At 38.4% G+C, this 20,125-nt stretch overlaps 1 protein-coding gene across 3 annotated transcripts in view; it reads left to right on the top strand.

The window, feature by feature from the left end:
* Positions 1-18,402, top strand: part of CNDP1 (carnosine dipeptidase 1) — a 21,174-nt gene extending 2,772 nt beyond the window's left edge. Inside the window, exons 2-14 of one of the 3 annotated variants that reach the window (XM_085323783.1) lie at positions 402-459; positions 2,104-2,160; positions 5,494-5,600; positions 6,660-6,803; positions 8,444-8,606; positions 9,678-9,766; positions 11,670-11,870; positions 13,276-13,360; positions 13,938-14,098; positions 15,645-15,809; positions 16,008-16,149; positions 16,583-16,730; positions 17,972-18,402. In XM_085323783.1, the coding sequence (XP_085179909.1) occupies positions 5,526-5,600; positions 6,660-6,803; positions 8,444-8,606; positions 9,678-9,766; positions 11,670-11,870; positions 13,276-13,360; positions 13,938-14,098; positions 15,645-15,809; positions 16,008-16,149; positions 16,583-16,730; positions 17,972-18,077 (1,479 nt within the window). In that variant the 5' untranslated portion in view covers positions 402-459; positions 2,104-2,160; positions 5,494-5,525 and the 3' untranslated portion in view covers positions 18,078-18,402. Of the gene's footprint in view, positions 1-401; positions 460-2,103; positions 2,161-4,902; positions 5,045-5,493; positions 5,601-6,659; positions 6,804-8,443; positions 8,607-9,677; positions 9,767-11,669; positions 11,871-13,275; positions 13,361-13,937; positions 14,099-15,644; positions 15,810-16,007; positions 16,150-16,582; positions 16,731-17,971 lie in introns of those variants that run through there. The other 2 variants (XM_085323785.1, XM_085323784.1) reach the window with 2 other exon arrangements.
* Positions 18,403-20,125: the final 1,723 nt, after the last annotated feature.

The raw sequence follows: 20,125 nt of genomic DNA, 5'->3' as shown, positions 1-20,125 counted from the left end.
TTTTTTTTTTTTTTTTTTAATTTAAGTGATCAGCTTGAGCAAGAAGTGCAGGGCCATTCACTCCCCTTCTTGGAAATGCCCATAGAGCAGCTCATATTGCAACACTTTCAAGAGCTTACTGCAGAAAAACAGCACTCAAAATTACATCTGTCAACAGATGCCGTATTTTACCYACACTTTCCACCAAACGCCTTCATTGCTGTTGTACAGCTTACTGCATTTGATGCTGTTTCTTTAATCATTTCACATATAGTCAGGTTTTTTGATCAGACACTAGTCCCCGTGCATGTATCTGTGTCTCCACGGCTCCTGGCCATTGCAGTGGCCGGGGTTGCACTGCAGTGTTGGTCRGGGCTTTGCTTGCGAAACTGCCGTGTGAAAAGTCATGATTCATCTTCTAGGGTCTCACCTAWTTGGCTGGAGAGGAGACTGAGGCTGGATTGCCTGCTGCCACCAAAGGTAGGGCACTTGTCGGTGAATATGGTGTTGTTAAGTTAAATAATAACCCAGTTATCTTCCTTGACAGTAATTCCTTAGAGGGAATGTTCTTTTCAGGACAGCCCGAAATCTGTTTGATAAATGAGCTTCTACCATCGTAAGCATTTTTCTTTCTTTTCATGTCAAGTGTTCTTTATATTATTTTGCAATCTTGTAACTTGCTGACCTTATTTTTCTATGAGTTGGTTACAAAATGCTGAACTTTCATTGGATTCCTTACCAGCACACACACATACACTTCATATTCTTTCTTTCTCTATATAWTTTTCTATTTTCAGGGTAGTTTATTTGCTTTCATATTATCCATTTTAGATTGCTAGAATAAGAATCGTAATCCCAGATCTCTCTTCCTATGTTGGCCACATGTTAGACAAAATTAGAGACAAACATTGACTGGAGACATACCAGCAAAATTCCCTTTCTCTCCCTCACATATATTTTCTTCTAATGCCAAGATTCCTGCCCCCTCCCTCCATTGGGACATTCATCCTTCGGAGAAGCTCTCTGTTCTCAAGGGCTTGCCAGGAACGTTTTCCTGGACTACAAAGCTCAGTTTACCCCGGTGTGGGGCAGTAGCTCTCTCGTGTAGGAGCATCGTGGGGCCTCCAGAGAGACATGACTTCTGCTGAAGCTCTGCCCTCCTCCTTTCAAGTGCTCCTTAGAATACTGCATTGCATGGAGGAAAGCACCTGAGATATGCTTCACGAATGGGGAGGGGGCAGCCACATATGTTCAGGAGCTGCTTCCCCAAAGTTTGTAAGTTTAGTGGATATTATATCAAACATTCATTGTAGTTGAAGAAGCAACTCAAAACTCAGCCCTGGAGAACACCAGCTTTTCTTTTAATGGTACTTGACAAGATAGGAGGGAAGTGAGACAAAATGTTCTCCTTCATAAGGAACGAAGGAAGAGAAATTGCSTGTCGTGTTATTTATAAAAATAGTCATATTACAATTTTCCATAAGGTATCAACTGCTTTTTAAAAATTATACCAAATCAAATGTACTTGAAATTGAACACTGAAGAATTTTTTTTTCCTCAGGCTTTACCATCCTTTGAAACTCATATTTCCCCCTGTCCTGCAACACTGAACAATTTTAGCCTTGCCTGAAATCTCTCTACTTCTTATTAAACTGACTTTTTGGTTCTTTTAAATGCAAGCTTTCCCAGTTACTATCCAAATKCTTTCTAGCAGCCCAGGCTGTGTATTAGCAGGGCATTATCACAGAGATCCATCTGCTGCTTTCCTCCCTCCCTGGARTACAGCACAATGTAGTGGCTATCTCCTTTCCTGTGGGAATTATTAGTATTTGGTGTGCTCTGCTACTTTTGAGGACTGAGTAAGTATCTCCTTGCGTTCATTTTCTGAACTTTGCCACAGTTCATGTTTATTTTTGTTATGAAAGCATTTATTTTTGTGACTCTATACAAGGTTTGATTGAAGTCTGCATCTGTTTGGAAACTGTTACAGAATTAGTTAATTTATTCCTAGGGAATTTTTGTGTGTCTGAATGTGTCTTCTATAACATTTTACTCTTTTTTAAGCAGCTAAAAGCTAATAAAGCATGACTTGCAGACATTTATCTCTTGTCTGTATCTTTCCAGGTCCTTTGCATGTAAGGCAGGTAAAAGGAGGAAGACTACCATCACTGTAGCCCCCAGGTATAAGAAAGCCTTTCTGTGATTCTGTCCTTACAGTATTAAAAGCATTACTTTTCTTCAAGTCATCCTAAGCTGCCAACTATACTCATTCTTTTAGAGTGATTCAGCAAAATAGAACATATGAGCAGAGAGGAAAAATCATATATGATGAAAAACTGATACTTATTCATTGTACAAACTCAATTATCTTGCCAGTCATGTTCTGATTTGTGCTTCTTTGTTGAAAGGTAGCATACCCAAAAGCTTTTTCTGTAAGTATCCAAACCCAGAGATGCTTGGTTTGTATTTGGTAAGGTTAACTGAGGACAWGGGGATCTCTGCAAATATTTTCCACATCAAGGTTTGGAAATGGTAAGGTAGAGAGAATAAGTGCAAAAACATAAAGTGGAGGAGTATAGCAGGTTTTATAATAAGTGAAAGTAAAAGCCCCAAATTCTCTCTAGACAAATATCTGCTTAAAGACTTCATGTGCTGTGATCTCTCAGTCTCTGTCAACAATGCATATGGTAAAACTAGGGTTTATCTCACCTTGGGATGAATGACTGCAGTGTATGATGTCTATTCCTATTATTGGGAGAGATAAACAGTGCYTTGTGCTGCTTTTGAGACCCCTCCATCCCTTCAGATACCTCTGATGCCCCTGGTGGGTCCTGTATGGGAAACGGCTGCTCTCCACCAGGCTGAGCTCCTAGGGAATAAAACCAGCACAAATGTAAACCTCTTTCACATGGGACCAACAGTTGGTTTAAAAGTGCCATCATGCAAACAGAGCTGTTGTCTGGCACCCCCAAAAGTGAAGGGTAACAAAAGGAAAAGCAAACAACATACATGGACTCTGTGCTTGGCTTTTACCTGCAACTTATCTCCCTCTATGTGGGTGTCTGGGACTCTACCTGCAAGGTTGATCTTGGCTCAAACAACCTCTTATATCTGCCTGGGCCTCTGCAAGCACTGGCGTCTCACCTCTTATTACTAAAACATCTCATCAGGGACCACAGTTAGCACCATRCAGGGCTGTGATTCCTGATCTTGTCTGCTCTTTGCTTTGTAAAAATTGCTTTGCAGCCCTGGCAGCCCTGCTAATGGGTGTGGGATGGTGCTCCTGCACACGTGGCCTCTAAGATAGACAGAAGCCGAACATCTGCAGCCGTTTGCCCAGTCCAAGGCTAAAAGAAATAGCCAAAGTGAGGATTTTAGGTATGGGATGTTCATTTCAAAACCTGCATTGTTAAGCCATGCCTGCTGAGGCTCTATCCAAAGATGAATGTGACCTACACTACTAAAACTGAAAATCTTGTCCTCCACCAACTCTTTGTTGCTAAACGCCAGAAGATGGTTTTTCTTGCTCAAAATGTTCTGGATTCTTCTCATGCTCGTTTCAAAACTTGCTGTGRTAGTTCCCTTTTGTTTCAGGCCAAATTGTTGCTACCGTGACTGGTGAAGGGAATATTTGAAGGGCATGGTTGATAAGCTCCACCTGTTTGAGGTAGAGTTTACTTCTTTAAGGAGAAAACCATTTGATGAGAAAATGAAACTTTGATCATCACTTGAGTTTTTTTCCCCTAGCAAATCTTTAGGATTTAAGAAATATTCCCACATTTAATCTCTCCATGCTAAAATTCCCCCTAAATTTGGATTTTTCCCATCTCTATGAACAAGTCACCTCCATAGCTGTGCTTTGCAATATGACAGTACTTTACTGCAAAACTGGCATTTGATCATTTCCAGTGTCAACAGGCAACAGGAACTGCTGGATGTTACAGCTGGTGTCACAGGTCTTCTTAAAAAAAACTTTACTTCAGTGTGGTCTATGCTCAGATGCAGTGCGGGTGTGACCTTGCTCACAGAGAAAGGCTGGAAAGCAAGGACCACGTTTGATCCTGCCAGAATCTCAAACTCAGATGGGCAATGTTCTGAATCACCGTACTAAGTCTTTTAACTTTAAGATCTGTTATTTAATAAATTGCTAAAACAGATGACATAGGCAGGTGTTTCAGGAAGTATTTGCAAAGCTGTTTTGTCCCATTCGTCTCTATGGCTGAACAGATATGTAATTTTTACAGAAGATTCTATTTTGACAAAGGGAGAAAGTTTCCTGTTTAAAAAACAGGTCCTGCAGGCTTTTATGTCAACAGTGAAACCACCAGAGAAGCTTTGGCTTGGCAYTGTCTTAGTGAGAAACATACTGGCTCTGGTTCGATTTTAAAGATCAAGCTTCTAATCTCTTTGGAGTAGTTAAAGTCTAGGAGATTAATCATCTGAACACTCCAACTGGGTTAAAAAGGTACAGTTATCCTAGGAAAAAAAAGAAACAAAAATCTTACTTTTTTTTCTTTATCTGTTTTTAAACACTGGCACAATAAAAGTAGCTGTGTCTGTTGCTGTGACCACACCACACCTCTCATTGCTGGAGTGCCTTGTCTGATTGGTTACTCCATGGGTGGAATAACCATCATTCTTATTTCCACTCTTCCCTTTCCTGCTCTTGTTCATCACATATGGATTTTCCATCTTTCTTCTCTGACAAGCAAATGGAATTGAAATTTATTATAACTACAGGCTAAAATCTTAGCAATACATCAAAGTTAAGGTGTTACGAATGGACATGCGGCTGCATGTTTTGTATCACGAGTATAGAATATTTTTTGAATCCCTGTTGATTTTTAACCTTGGAACTCATCCCATCACGCTGTCCAATGCAGCAGCTATTCTCAGTTTAGTCCCACCCTCTTAAGTATTACTCAGCTAACACTGATTCAAGAAACTATGGCAGCAACCTCAAGAAGACAGGAGAAGAAAGCTGTGTAAAGGAAGCAAAACACTTTTTGAAATGTTATGGTTTTAGACCTCCATTCATCTAGTCAAAAATAAGATCCCTTAAGAGGTTTGTAAGTACCAAATGAATTCTTCACTTATCAAATGTTTTGGTTTTGCCGCTGTTCATATTTAGCTGCTAAAAATATTCATTGTCCAGTCTTCTTCAGTGCAGAGAATTTGATAGAATCTATGATTGGAAGTTTATGCATTGAAAACTGTGAGGCAATGATGTTTCTTTAGAAAATGCATTCCTTAATTTACTTATGAAACAGAAAATGTAAAGCTGTTTACTCTTTGTTGTGTTTTGTTTTTTTTTTCCAATTTTTTCTTCTGGAAACTCGACTATAAATCTGTTGCAGGCTGTACGTGACAAAATATCTCAGATATACTTTCTTCTATCTTGAAGGACTTAAATGAGGCTTCATAGGCTTTTGCTTCTTAGCTATCTATGGCTTCTAGCGCTGAAGAAAGTGCATATTGCAGGATGTCTTTAACATGCTGGATTTTATCTTTCAGATATTGTCCTTGTGCTACTCTTTAAGGCAGGGATGTCCTCCTCATCTTCAGCATTGGAGACTGAGATCTTCCAGTACATTGACCTGCATCAGAATGTCTTTGTTGAGGTAGGAACTACATTGCAGTGGAATGATTAGAGCACAGAACTGATGTTAGAGAGGCCTATGACCTGCCAGATCAGTTTTTGCCATTAAGGTAAGGAGCAGGGCTCCAGGCCAAGCATCCACAGCACTAGCAGTGCTGCACTCATGCTGCCAAACAAGGCTGCAAGAGGACAGTCAGTGCCGGSGACCCTCCGAGTAGAAGAGGGCTTTGCACAGACCTCTGCAGAATAGGGGAGCTGTAAGCATCCTCTGGGTATGCTTAGATAGAGGCTTTGCTGAGCCAGAAACTTACCTGGATGGGAGAAGCAGATCAGGTAGGATGTCCTCTCACTTGCTTTACAGCAGAACTGGTTTTTGTGTAGGTTTGTTCATTAGGAGAAGAGGAGTCTTGCCAAATTCTGTGCTATTTTTGTCATTTCCCTGGGAAAAGGCAGAAACAAGAAATGGGCATAATTAGTCCAGTAAATACTGTGTTTGCTTTAAAGTTATGAGCATGTCTGAGTTCTTATGAGGACTGCCTAGATAATTCAGGCATAAGGCCATTGCTGCAATGCAAACTATTGRTTGTGATCCAGTATAGCTCATTGGAGGCTGGGTTTTAACTCCAGTCAACCCCAGTTAACCCCGGTTGGGAGTTTTAACCCCCAGCTGTCACTCTGCTGGTGACAGTGTCAATAGCTTTCTCTCCCAAGAATTGAGGTGCTCTGACATGCACCATGTCATAAGCAAGGAAAGTAGCAAGAACTGCAGCTCCTGCTGTGGTTCTGGAAAGGTTTTTCTGAGGAAGCTCTGCAGGGGACAGATGAAAGAGTCAGAAGCTGATGGCTTTGTCTTGGGCCAAATCTGGAGCAGACATTTCAGATGGAATTAAGGTGATCCAGGGTCCTGCTGATGCTTTACTAGAAAGGTAAAAGTACAGAGTCCACATCATTGCTGTGACAGGCTGGAAATGAAAACATCCTACGAATGTGATACTTCTTGTGTTCAAAGGCAAAACAACACAGATTCCTGGGTTTTAGACTCACTGATTTATTTAACTATATCTCTTGTCTTCCTGTGCAGAACCTTGAGGAATGGGTGGCTGTAGAAAGTGATTCTGTTCAACCAGATCTCAGGGAAGAAGTAATACGAATGATGGCATTAGCAGCCGACAGACTTAGAGCGTTGGGAGCCACTGTTAATTCAGTAAACCTGGGATCGCATCAGGTGCCTCTGTCATTCTTGTATTTTAAATATTGTATTTTATAGTCTCATGTTATACCTATTGCATTCAGGGCTATACATACGTATATATATGCTATGACTTACTGATATTTTTGGTACCTGGATATCAATTTGTCAATAGTCCTATAGTCAGATAATACCCGCCGAATTCAGTCCCTCCTCAGACTATATACAAACAGGCTTATGAGACTATACAGAAAATACAAATGCAAGTGGATGTTATCAGCACACCGGGGACTGTTCAACACTTTTAACTGGAGGAAAGCAGTATCCAAAAGCATAAAGACTTAAATTTTTACTAGGATTAATTTTTATGCTCCTCTAAATAATGAAGCATGGTAGTTAACACACAGTTTCTTCACCAAAGTCTCCATATGAGGGGGGTGGCTTTTACAAGGAAAATGTTGCTAAACAAAAAGGGCTAGATATTTGGAAGCTTCTGCCCAACACTCCAAGCCCCCCCCCTTTTTTTGATGATTCTTGGAAAACAACAGGCAAGAATTAATCTCTGAAGAATCTTTGTTTCTAGTTTACCCATCTTATTATAGTTGGGACTTTCTTTCCTGTCCTGTGCTCTTAGGTTTCTATGCTAACAAGAATTAAAAAGTTCATTAATACTCTGGTTCTCATTTCCTTCCTCTGAAGCTTCTGGAAAGGTCAGTGATAGACTTAGCACAAGGATATTGCAGCACAGCAATACTTTTTATGGTTATTTAATTCATTAGTTGTCATAAATACATTTAAAATTGAAACATTAGCATCTACTTGGTATACAGCTWTGATTGCCAAAATATGTAGCAACAGTCTATGTTAATAACAACAGGGAATAGATTACCTGTTGTTGGAGCAGAGCCCAGAAATGCGTTTCCTTGCCTAAGAAAGAAATATTGTTTCACAGTATGGGTTTTCCTTTTGTATTTCTTTGGGTTTTCCTGAGCAAGAAGCTGCTATGCTCTAATATTGCAACATATTAAAGTTATTGGCAAATACAATGTAGWACACATTCTTCTGATTCTTGTTTCTCACTTTTGTGAGACATCCAGCTTCTCTTGGTCAATGCTGAGATGTGTTCCACATGGTTGTACATTACAGGATTAGTTCAAAGTCTTAACCCACTTTCAAAACAGTATGAAATAGCTGCTGCTACCTTCTGCCAACAAACTTTGTTTTGTTTCTTTATTCGAGGTTTTTACAGGCCTCCTGGAATCTGTCTGTTGCAAAACCAACCCACCAGTTAGTTTCTGTGCTGCCTTGGCTATTACCATGTCATGGCATATACTTTTGTCACTGTGYGTAAAGCACACAGCTTTGTCTTCTCTACCATCAGGATTCCTTCATGAGGGAAGTAAAAGCTCAGTGAAGAGTGCATTTGTGAAAGTAACACTTTAGAAGAGCTCCGTAAAGTCCATGTAGAAGCTGACTGAGCAGGGAGAGGATTTAATTTCTCTATCTAGTTTAGAGTTGGAGTCAAAGTCAAATTCAATGATCTGATTAAATCAGAGTCAATTGAGAATGCAAAAGTATTTTCACTACTGAAAATTTCAGTTCTTTTCTAACACTTGAAAGTTTTTACAAAGCTTTGTTTTYGCTCTGTTGCTTTTTTAAAAATACCTTTTCTATAGTTGCCTGATGGCCAGACCCTCCCACTGCCTCCTGTCATTCTTGCAGAACTGGGCAAGGATCCACAAAACGCCACAGTATGTTTCTATGGTCATGTGGATGTGCAGCCTGCCAAAAAAGATGATGGCTGGAAAACTGACCCTTACACATTGACTGAAATCAATGGTGTGTACCTCATCATGTTTTTAATATCATTATTTGAGTGCATCACTGAGATTTGTAGTAGGAAGAGGTTTCCGATATATATAACGGAAGCATGATGACTTCTCTCATGGAAGTCTCTGGGACCCCTGTGGACTTGGGTGTTAATGACAGTGCTGTGACTAGTGAAACCTGGAGTGATTGCTTAGTACCTGATGAGGAAGAGCCACATGAGGTTAATGTTACTTTGTAGACTGTTAAATAGAGAATGCATTTCTGCTCTAAAATTCTTGTTGGATTGTTGAATTGACCATGGCCTCCCTCCCACATTTTGTTCTTGCTACATAATCCTGTAGTCCCTTCACCCTTCTCACTGCAGATTAGGAGCATTCACAGGGGAACAATCTGAAGCATCTCTTAATATAATAATCCCTCCACTGCAATCAGCTTGGCACAGAAAGCACTGAAGGCAGAAAAATGGTGGATGGAGGTCAGTAGATGAGTAAGGCCAAGAACTCAGAAATCCTGATTCCCAATTCTGTGCTATAGCGATTGACTCACCCCTTTCCATTTGTGGGGACTGTTTCCAAGCAAACATATTGCGGTAACTCCACTGCCTCCAGCAGGGACTTCTACAGATACATATCAGTGTACCAAGATCTGTCCCTGTATATAGTTGTACAGTTAAACAGTAAAATAAATGTAAGTATCTAGACTTGGAGCTATATATTTCTATAGTGATATTTATCTGAGTTTTTGCTGCTTGTTACGTGGATTGGCTGATATATGCAGAAACTGCATATTGGGTCAAGACATGTCAGACATGCCAAGCATGTCTGGTGTGAACCAGCAGCTTCGAAGCACAAAAATGAAACTCAAATTGGCAGGTAGTAGAAACCTCAATACCACATGTGTAAAGAAAGAATGTACTAGGCCACTAGGAAACCCCTGTCACCTTATTTAAAACAAGTCAGTGAAATCCTTGTTCTATTGATACTTCACTATGACTTCTGTGGCAATAGGAATTTCTGATTGTGTTGAAAGGGCAAGAGAAGTTTCAAAGATGGCTTAAAATCTGTCTTTTTTCTTTTTAAGGAAATCTCTATGGACGTGGAGCAACAGATAACAAAGGACCTGTCTTAGCTTGGATGAATGCAGTGGAAACATTCAGAGCCTTGAAATTAGTAGGTATTGAAGAGAAGTATTTTTATTATTATTGTATCTCTCTGGAGGAATTATGAGTTAGATAATATGTCTCTGTCCCAACAGATTATGTGCATTTTGAAATATTAGCTTATTTCTAATGCTACATCCAGGACGCTGGTCCCACTCCAGGAACAGTCTGTACTGAGCATTGATATTTTGAATAGGCTATAGGCAATGTAAATATGGTATTGCTRTCATTCAATATATAATACATACATTGAGACACTACTCTCTTGAGAACTTTTAAAATCATAGAGCATAAACCAGGGATTGGTCACAAAGACTCATCTCTGCTATTACATTCTGCTGATCTCTGGTCTTAGCTACCTACAAGTTACCTTCAATTTGTGTATATGCATAAAGAGAATATGTATCTAAAAATGCTCATACCTAATGGAATGTTCTTTCAACAATGTATTAGATTTATCAGAGAAAATACTTGGCATGGATGCATTAACCAAGCACAGGTACATTCCCTTTGAGATTGGCATGTCTCTAAGAATCGAGCCATTGCCTGAACTGCTACAATGGTTACCTTTAAGTCAGTTTGCGTGTTTAGTGATGCTGGGGTAGTTTTATCCCCACTGCAAGGCTAAACCAGCATATATTCCGTGCATGTAACTTAGCTACTTTCCTTAAGGCRAATTTGCACACTATGCTTTTTTGGATTCTTGAAAAATAGTTTTGTGCYTCTGTATGACATTATGGCATGGACTGTGCTTTAAGGCTGGGTTTTAAAGCCCTTTCATAGCCTTCTAGAGAACTGACAGTTTTCTTGCATCACTAATACTGATTTGATCTCAGCATTCTTAAGTGCTAGTAATGAACTTGCAAACAAGCATATGTAGTTACTTGCCTGCTTATCAGCTATTGTAAATGGATATGGTCATAGCTGTCTTTCTGTGTCTTTCCAGTTTATCAAACCAGTAATAGTTATTCTGGCATTTTAACAAGCAAGTTTTTTTTTTGTTAAAAAAAAAAAAAAAAAAAAACTTTTATCATTTAGAAGTGTTTCCCTAGAAAACAACACAGGCCATCAGACAATATTCATGAACAGTTTGTTTTGAATTTTTTTATGGTCATTTGATGAACTATTGGTGAACTTGTCCATAACATAAGTTCCTCCAATTCTAGACATTTATTCCTCATTTTAATCTGAGAACTGAATCAAACAGAAAACATCTTAAAAGCTATAATGAGAAAATAGATTGGAATGGGAATTGAGCTCAAATTTATTTCTCCTATGGGACATGTCAGCATTTCTAATTCTCGCTGTTCCCTAATAAAGGTTCTTTTAATTTTCATTGAAAATGCATCCTTATGAACTAGCAGGCATACAGATTCTTGAGTGCTAACAGGACAATTATAATATAATCACCAGAAGCATTTTTGCCATGATCTGACTAAGCCTGGCTTTAGATAACATGTTGGGGAAATAGCAGCAATGGASCTTTGCCAGTGGTTCCCATGTGATACTACTGGTAGAAATGTGAAAGTCTGGAAATTTTCTGAGAAAAGGAAGTTGGTATTACACAGTTAGACTTTCCAAAGTGAGTAAAATATTTAACAATACTGAGAGAAATCCTATTTAGTGARACAGTCCAGCAGGTTTTCTGTAAATCTGAAGTAGGAGAAAAAAGATGTTCAGTTCTGATTCTCCTTCAAAAATAAAAGGGAGAGAAAACCATAAGGAAAAATAAGTTTTGCTGAGGTACTATTTGTGTGCATCTGTTAATGCCTTTTCTTTTGGAAAAGCTATTTATCTTATCTCCTTCTTTTCCGGACATAAGACATACTGCAAGTCAGTCTGCTATTGCATTTTAAATGAATATTTTTTCAAAATGCTTATTCCTTACCCAGACTTTATTAATATTCATTTAGGCTATGCCAGTAAACTTCAAGTTTGTTATTGAAGGTATGGAAGAAGCAGGGTCTTTGGGGCTAGAAAAGCTGCTTGAAGAAGAAAAGCAGTGCTTTTTTGCTGATGTTGATTATATTGTGATTTCGGACAACCTTTGGCTCAGCAACAGGAAGCCTGCCCTTACGTATGGGACGCGGGGAAACGCCTGTTTCTTTGTGGAGGTAAAGAACATGAGTTGGTTTGAACTGGGCCCTGAGTGCAGAGTGATGAGGTACCTGTARTCACATCTGTGTCCATATGTAGAGAAAGGCTGAGAGCAAGCTAACCATTTAGAAATGTAGGCCTGTCTTACACGCTCTTTCCTGGTTGTGCAGGTTTCTCGTCTCATTTCAATTTTACTTTTCTTCACTTTCATTACCTTCTCTTCTATGCTTACGCTCTTGGTCCCTGATCTCTTTCCTATCCCATTTCTCTCCTGCCACTATTCCACTCTGGTCTTATTGCCTCCTCCTCACGTCAACTCTGTTCTCTTGCAATGGTCTTCCTATACATACACACACTCGTGTGCGCATGCACACTCACTCTCTCCAAACCTATTTCCTTGATTACTCTGCCCCTTTGGAGCAGATATGGCTTAGTGCATAGTACCTGCATAAGGGGACTCTGTTTAGTTGGATCCCTGTGTTTAAAAAACACACATTTTTTGTAACCACTGTAGTGTATTTAGCAGCCAACACGAGCCATTGCGAAATAAAGAGCAGAAGTTCCTCAGCTGGAAAGTCCCTGTGCAAATATAAAAGGAATTCAGAGAGCAAGATTAAAAAACCAGACAACTAGAGAAAACCCTACATTAACTTTATGTCTAAAAAAGAATAAAACTTGTTTTTAACTGAAAGAACTTCATCAGCCTTGATTCAATTCCTCTAAGTCTCGGTTAAGAAAAATTATGCTATTAAAACATCAAAAATGATCTCTGCCTGCTACCAGACAGTTGATTGTAATGAGCTTTGGAGAAGAATAAACAAATTTGTTGAAGGAAAACAGTTTATGATAAACCTTAGTATGAAAATGTGCCTGGAAAGAGAAACCATTAAATAAACAAAATGCCTTTCTATATTTTAAAGCTCTATGATTCAAGAGACCCCTAAATTCTTATTTGTTGCAATTTGGAATTTAGGTTGGACATATATTACTTATTGCTAAACAAATAAGATTGTCTTGCCTTTGTTATGAAGATACTGCCTTAAATAAGAAGGATAAAGAACTTGAAGGATTTATTCCATAATGTTAGAAGCAGTAATATGCAAGCGTTTCACTTGTGGTGTGTTTAATCTTACTGAAGCAAAAGAGGGAATGGAGAGAGACACTTGATTTCAAATGCCTGTAAGTAACATAGACACTGAATTTCTGTTTAGTGGCTTATAACAAAGACATATCTTCTGTTTACCAGAAGAAGATCATTCCTAAAATTATGTTGTCCATTTTATAAATAGAAACACATAGTACTTTTGCATTTATTTGTGGCCTTGTTTGAAAAGCTGAAAGTACCTGCCGCACTGAAAAACAAGTTCTTGCAGAGCAGTAAGATAGGGAATATTGGTATGTAACTGAGGAATTTCAATATAGGTTGAAAGTGGTGACAAGGACCTTCACTCTGGGACTTTTGGAGGCATCATTCACGAGCCAATGACGGACCTGATCGCTCTGCTGGGTAATGATGAGCACCACGGCTCCCCAGGGGTAACGGGGAGCAACCCGTCTCACGAAGGGCTGGGCCATGCTCAGGTGACCTGCGTAAGGCAAGTCTAGCCTAAGTGAGATTCCCAAGTTCCCAAGCGCCAGCACGGCTATGGGGACAGTCGCTGGGGAAGGAGATGTTCCCAGAAAGGCCAGGACCTCAGAAGTGCTCCTGGCCTCTCAAACTGTTTTCATTCATATACTCATTTATACTCAGATGGTATTCAAGAATGGTTAATGATCAATGGCAACTTGAGGTCCAGTGAATATGTACGCAGTTAGTGAAACCTGATTTTTTAATGCTAATTTGTATCGTAGTAAGATGATGTTTTCAAGTCAGCTGCCAGTGCTTTGAAAGCAGACACTGCAAAAAGCAGCTCCACAGTTTTCTTAATAAACTACCAAATACCCTAAGTTAAATGCCACAACCTGATGGCTGCAGACAGTTAGGGAATCATTTGGTTAACTTAGGTAGAAGGGAAAAGACGTTTRAAAGAAATAAGTACTAGAGTAGGTCCTACTTTTACTGTTATCTTTATCTTATTTTGTAGACAGCCTTGTGGATCCCACTGGTCATATTCGGATCCCTGGAATCTATGATAGTGTTGCTGTCCTGACAGAGGAGGAGAGGCGATTGTATGAATCAATTGAATTTGATCTAGAGGAACATAAAAATAATAGTGGAGTGAAAAAATACCTCTATGACACCAAGGTAAAATAATATCTATATAAATGGTCAGCAGAAAGAATGTAAATGACCCGTTCATAGTATTTATGGGTAAAATCAAACTGAAAGATATTGTCAGTCAATGGCAAACTCCAGAAAATAAAATAAAGGAGAGCAGAGCATTAAAATTTCAATAAAATTAAATAAGCCTGCTGAAAAGGAAAACTACTGGGGAAAGTGATCCAAAATGAATATTCAGTGAAAAGGAGTAATGTAAAACAAAGTTTGGCTACCCCTCTCTTGTCCTGCAGAATCTCACCCTGCAACCAACTAGGTAAATGCAGTAAGCATTAAACTCCCCAAAACAGAGCAGAGAGTAAAAAAAAAAGTTTTATTCAGATCGGAAAAGTGGGAGGCAACTTTACGTTGATGTGTTCTGGGCTTTTTATTTGCTTAATTCAGATTTTGATGCCTGCTGAGCATGTTGAAAAGCTCCTAAAACTAGAAGTTTACCACCATTTATAAATTACATAAAAATTACTAAAAAAAGAACAAAACACACACACATACACCCCCCCCCCACGCTAAGTACAATAGGAAGATCTCTCTGCACAACAGTGGCAGCTTGCAGACAAGAGGGAATTCTCATTCATATTTTATCACTAACATAATTATACCTATATAATATAAGGTGGGTGCAATTATTCCCATGGAAAAGCTCTGAGTTAGCCTAAGCTATACTGTAATAATCATGAACATACAAGCATAGCATAACCATACTAAAATTTTGATACTKTGCCTATACCGGGATGAAGTAGTCCAACTTCTATGTGCTCTTGAGGCTCTATTTTCATAAAACTGCAGTATAGAAAGAGAAGCATCACTGTGGAATTCTACTTTGCAATCATAATTCGTATATAAAGAGCTGCTAGAAATGATTGTATTTCCTTTCTTTTCTTCTTTAGAATAAACATTTTCATTTTTTCCCCTTATCTCTTCCAGAAAAACAGATCAACTTGAATATAATCATCTTACCTCTTGTATTATTTAGATGAACAATACTCATTAGTAAAAGAATTTTTTCCCTTCTCCATTTGGGAAACTTACCAGTATCTGCCCGGTATCTTCTGAATGGATCTGGCTAAATTGTTCACAGATTTTTCCTGCAAGTAGGTCAGAAGTTCTGAGATCATTAGGTGGTCAGATCAGAAGTTGTTCTGAAGCCCAAGGGAGAAGAAAAGACCCCTAATACGTCTTTTAGAAATGCAACTTAAAATCTCTTTTTTAGCCTATTTTACATTTGTCCTGAAAAAGTTTCATTTCCAAGATGTTTCTAAATAATGGCCTGCTTTTTCTATGTCCATGAATAGCCATTCTACAAATATTTCTAGAGGTAAGCAAATGTTGATTAAAAAGTAGTGATTTTTAAAATAAAAATACGTTAGCAAGAGTTTAAAATACAAATCAAACACCTTTAAAATACAGAGGCCTCCAAGTACAAATTTTAGTATGGAAAAAGCTTGTTTCTTCTCTTTAATTATGTAAATTGTGAATGATTCTGGTGTTTTGTTTGGATGTTATTTTTTTGAAGGAAGAAATACTTTTACACCTGTGGCGTTATCCTTCTCTCTCTATTCATGGGATTGAGGGAGCTTTTCATGAACCAGGAATTAAAACGGTCATTCCAGCAAAAGTCATAGGCAAATTTTCAATCCGTCAAGTCCCCCACATGGACCTTTCAGTTGTTAAACAACAGGTAAGAGGCATATTTTTTCTTTGGCTTGTTTGGTGTAAACCAAGTCCCTCTCAATACCTCAAACATTTACAACCAAAGCAGTAAAATGAGTATTTCGAACATTTGGCAGCTTATGAGACTAGATGTGAAAATGCAGGTGCAAGTTTATGAGCTGAAAGAAGATAAACACTTCTGATAGGTATATTTTTTTCCTTGTAGGTGGTGGAGTACTTGGAGAATGTATTTTCCAAGAGGAACAGCCCAAACAAACTGAAAGTGTCTATGCCACTGGGTGCAAAGCCCTGGATTGCTGATATTAACGATCGGCTATACACAGCAGCAAGAAGGGCAGCAAGAACAGGTCTTTCTTTTCTTTTCTTTTTTTTTTTCATTTTTAGTATCTTCTCTGCAACTTTGAAAAGGAATCATTCTCATCCTTAAAACAAGGGAGATTTCCTGATTCAGTAGTATAGTTGTTTACCCTTATGAATCTGTTACTGATTTCAGTAAGACAACTCAGCCAGTAAGGCCTCTACATGTTTGTGTTTTGCTGAACTGGGGAGTATTTAGGAGGAGTAGCTAAAAGATCTCACTTGTTTTTTTTGTGTACTGATACAAACCTAGAGGTGTGTAGTGTGTTGCGAATTCATGAAATCAGTTGGCTACATACTCAAAAAAATTTTCCATTAAAAAATTCTTTGTTTGAGAATGTTGCAGATATTTGAAAGCATTTGTTAGTAGAAGAAAGCATCCTTATTTCATATAATAAGATCTATTCTTTCCATGTATTTCAGTTTTTAGAGAAGATCCAGATTTTATTCGGGATGGCTCCACAATTCCTATTGCCAGAATGTTTCAGACTATAACACAGAAAAGTGTGATAATGCTTCCAATTGGAGCAGCTGATGATGGGGAGCACTCCCAGAACGAGAAAATAAGCAGGTGTCTTTTATTTGTTCATTTGTGCCAGAAGAGGAGGAGGGAGAACTGAAGTGCCCTGGTGGCCATGCATAAGCATTGCCAGATGGGAAGCTTTGCTTTCTTGTGGATTGTCCCAACCTACCATCTCCAGCAAACTTGTTACTGTGCTACGCAGAAAACAAAATTACGAATTTATCAAATACTGCTACATAACTTCTCATGAATTGACTGCTTAATCTTTAAAACCATCATGCTGGCAATTTTCATTTTTAAATTTGCCTCTGATTTCAAAGATGATGATGTATGTAGATGGGCACTTTTCCCTCGTAGCATCCACTTTGAAGTATTCCAGCCAAATATGCTCAGATTAGTAATTAAGTAAGGATTTTGATGTTTTTCACTTATGGGCCAAACAGAGCTAAAGATGTATTTATATTACAGGAACCAAAACTAGTGTAATTATACCAAAATCAGCTTAGACTCGTCACTCTTGGTTATTCTTTTGGGAGCCATGGTAAGAGGCTATTCAGCGTGTTGCCTGAGTATTTACTCAGCTTTTCAGCCAAGTCATGCCGAGCTCCATGCTACTACGAGGAACAGGAGAATCCTACTGATTTCCTCCTGCCAGTCACCACCCCATTCCAGTATAGCCTCAACCCTTACAGTTACAGACAGCAGTAATTAGGCGACACAAATCTAGGAAAAGCTTTCTCAGAGCATCCCCCAGAGGAAAGCCAATTGCAGGCAATCCAGAATTACAGTGAATCCTTTTCTCAGGAAGATCTTCCTCTGTATCTCCCCACTGTTCCTCGCAATGTAAATGAATGAAACCAAGCCAAATTTGTATCATTCAGATGAGAGAGGCAAATGAAGTCACCTGTATGACCATTTATTTTTACTGTCACTTGTGCTCATGACTTGAGAAAAAAATTTGCTATCACAGCAGGCAAGAACAGGAAGCGAGAAAACAACAATTCTTTTTTTAATCCTTACAGAGGTTGTTTCCCTCTTTTACCTCTCTCTTATACTAGAATAAGTCATTTTACAAGATAGAATGAAGGAGCTAACAGTGATTTCACCTTACACAGTTGTCACTGATAAATCAGTGATTTTTATAATTCTGAGGATATTTGCAGGTTCTTTGGGTGACCAGTCTTGCAAATTCCTTTGAAGATGCTGAAAACTTTATAGGACCAGGCCATTAATTTGAACAGCAGAAACAGTCTGATAGTACTTCTTTCTCTTTCTTCCCTTCTTCACAGATACAACTACATTGAAGGAACCAAAGTATTTGTAGCCTTTTTCCTGGAGATAGCAAAGCTGCACGGAAAGTTACAAGAAACTTCCAACAAAAAGACTGACAACTGAAGGACCATCACAAGGAATTTACAAAAGCACTTTCTTGGTGTTAAGCTATCTAACTTCCTGATCTGGAAAAAAATATAAATCACACTGAAATGCATGTCTGAATTTGTGGAAAAATTAAATGCCATGCTTCTTCCTAACAAATTTCTCTATGAAACTATTTGAAGAAAAGATATGCTCATTAACATATGCTCTTATGTTAATCTCTTCCCTGTCCTTCACAGAAGGCTGTAAATAGGAAATGCAATAGGATTAGCTTGCTGAATCTGATGCAAAGACATTGCCTGTTTCTGGGAATAATCACTCTGAGGCCAACAGAACTGCCATAGTAAGTAAAGATTTTGCAGGTCTGGATTCTACGTTTTTCCCCCCATTTAATCTGAATTTACTTTTACTGTGCTGTTTGGCATAGTATTAGGAATTACTATATTATAGTTATTTCCTTAGTGTGACTTCCTTCTTCTACCATAGAAAAATGTTATAGTAAATACCTGTTCTGACCACAGTTTGTCAYCAGAAGGATGTTTTTTCCCACCAACTATTAGTTGCCAATTACTTTTAAAGCATCAGTTTTATATCACTAATTAAATCAAAGAAAAATGATGTATTTTGAATTAAAAAAAATAAATATTTTAGTTCTACTTGCTAACCATTAAGGCCAAACATCTCACACAAATTACATACAAAATTTCAAATGTGTATCTCTTCATTTCAAAATGTGGTTTGTATTATTATATGTAGTTAATTCTCACACAACAATCTGACTGAACTAGATTTAAACAACAGAACTTGCTAGTACTAGCCGTACTGTTAACCTAGAGATATGTTATAAATTATGTTATGGAAATTAGCTGGCCTCTCCCTCTCCTGGTGATTAAGGGCAGAAAGAGTGGAGCCTGTAGAATGGAATTTCTTACCACAGAGAATCTGTGCACACAGTTGATGCAAAAAATTATCAGGATAAAATCTCTGGCTGAATTAAAAATAGAAACAACARCAACAAAAAAAAGCTTGGAAATTCTTGGAAGCTGGACACAGAGGAAACTGACCTTTTTAGAGGTCTGAGATTGATAATAATCAGGAATACTGAGGTTTTGAATAAGATTTTAATAAACATCAGTTTCTAGACTTCCATAGGGTTGTGAGGAGCACAGTTCAGCTGTTAAGACTTTAATCAGTCTATTGCCTCCAGACAATATTCAAGGGAAAAAGGAACCCTCAGCTCCAAGAGTTATGAAGGCCATATTTCCAGGAATATAACCATTTTGGAAAACACTACATCCATGCTGTTGACAGCTGTACCACATGAAGAAGTCCAGCTATAGGATGGGCTTATGCTATGTGTAGCTTTTTCTGTTCTTTGGAACAACAAACCAAATGTGGTCAACAGAGAAAGCATCCTTCATAGGCCCTATCAGAGCAGTGCAGTAAAATAAGGTTCAGATAAAAACTGACTACTGACCATCAAGTGAAACTGACCATACTACTGACCATAGGTGAAACACCGGCACCATCCCACTGTATGTAGACCATCCTCTCGCCTTCTACAGCCCCAGAGGAGAGCAGTAATAGAAAACTTTGATTTCAGACTGTCAAGGCTATGAAATAAAGTGCTGTGGAAGCTGTTTGCTCCAGGACCGGGATTCCCAGAACTCAGAGCAAGGCAGGGCATCAATCCATCATCCTGGCTCTTCTGTTGTGCAACATCTCTTCAGCCTCTGGGAAAAAAATGATGTTCAGTTTTCTAAAGTCTGTACCATTATACACCATTTCTAGCAATATTAYTCCTCTATTGCATTAACAGTATTTGTTGTCACAGAAAATTAAACATAGTTCTAAAATAATAGCCTTGGAAGTTGGATTCAAATTTGCTTCTATTTGTTAGTCTTGTTCTAGGTCTGCTGTATCCCATATCACAGCATATCAGATGTTCTCRTACCCTAAACAATTAAAATAAAGAATAGAAATCATACATACACATGTATGATTACACATACATTACACATGTATGTGTACACATATATAGCTGTATACATATACACACACACACA

This window comes from Rhea americana, unplaced genomic scaffold (genome assembly GCF_003343005.1).
Source record: "Rhea americana isolate MKP2758 unplaced genomic scaffold, rheAme1 scaffold_87, whole genome shotgun sequence".
NCBI classification, from domain to species: domain Eukaryota; kingdom Metazoa; phylum Chordata; class Aves; order Rheiformes; family Rheidae; genus Rhea; species Rhea americana.
The sequence above is the reverse complement of the archived record's forward strand: the minus strand, read 5'-3'. Positions and strand labels throughout refer to the sequence as shown.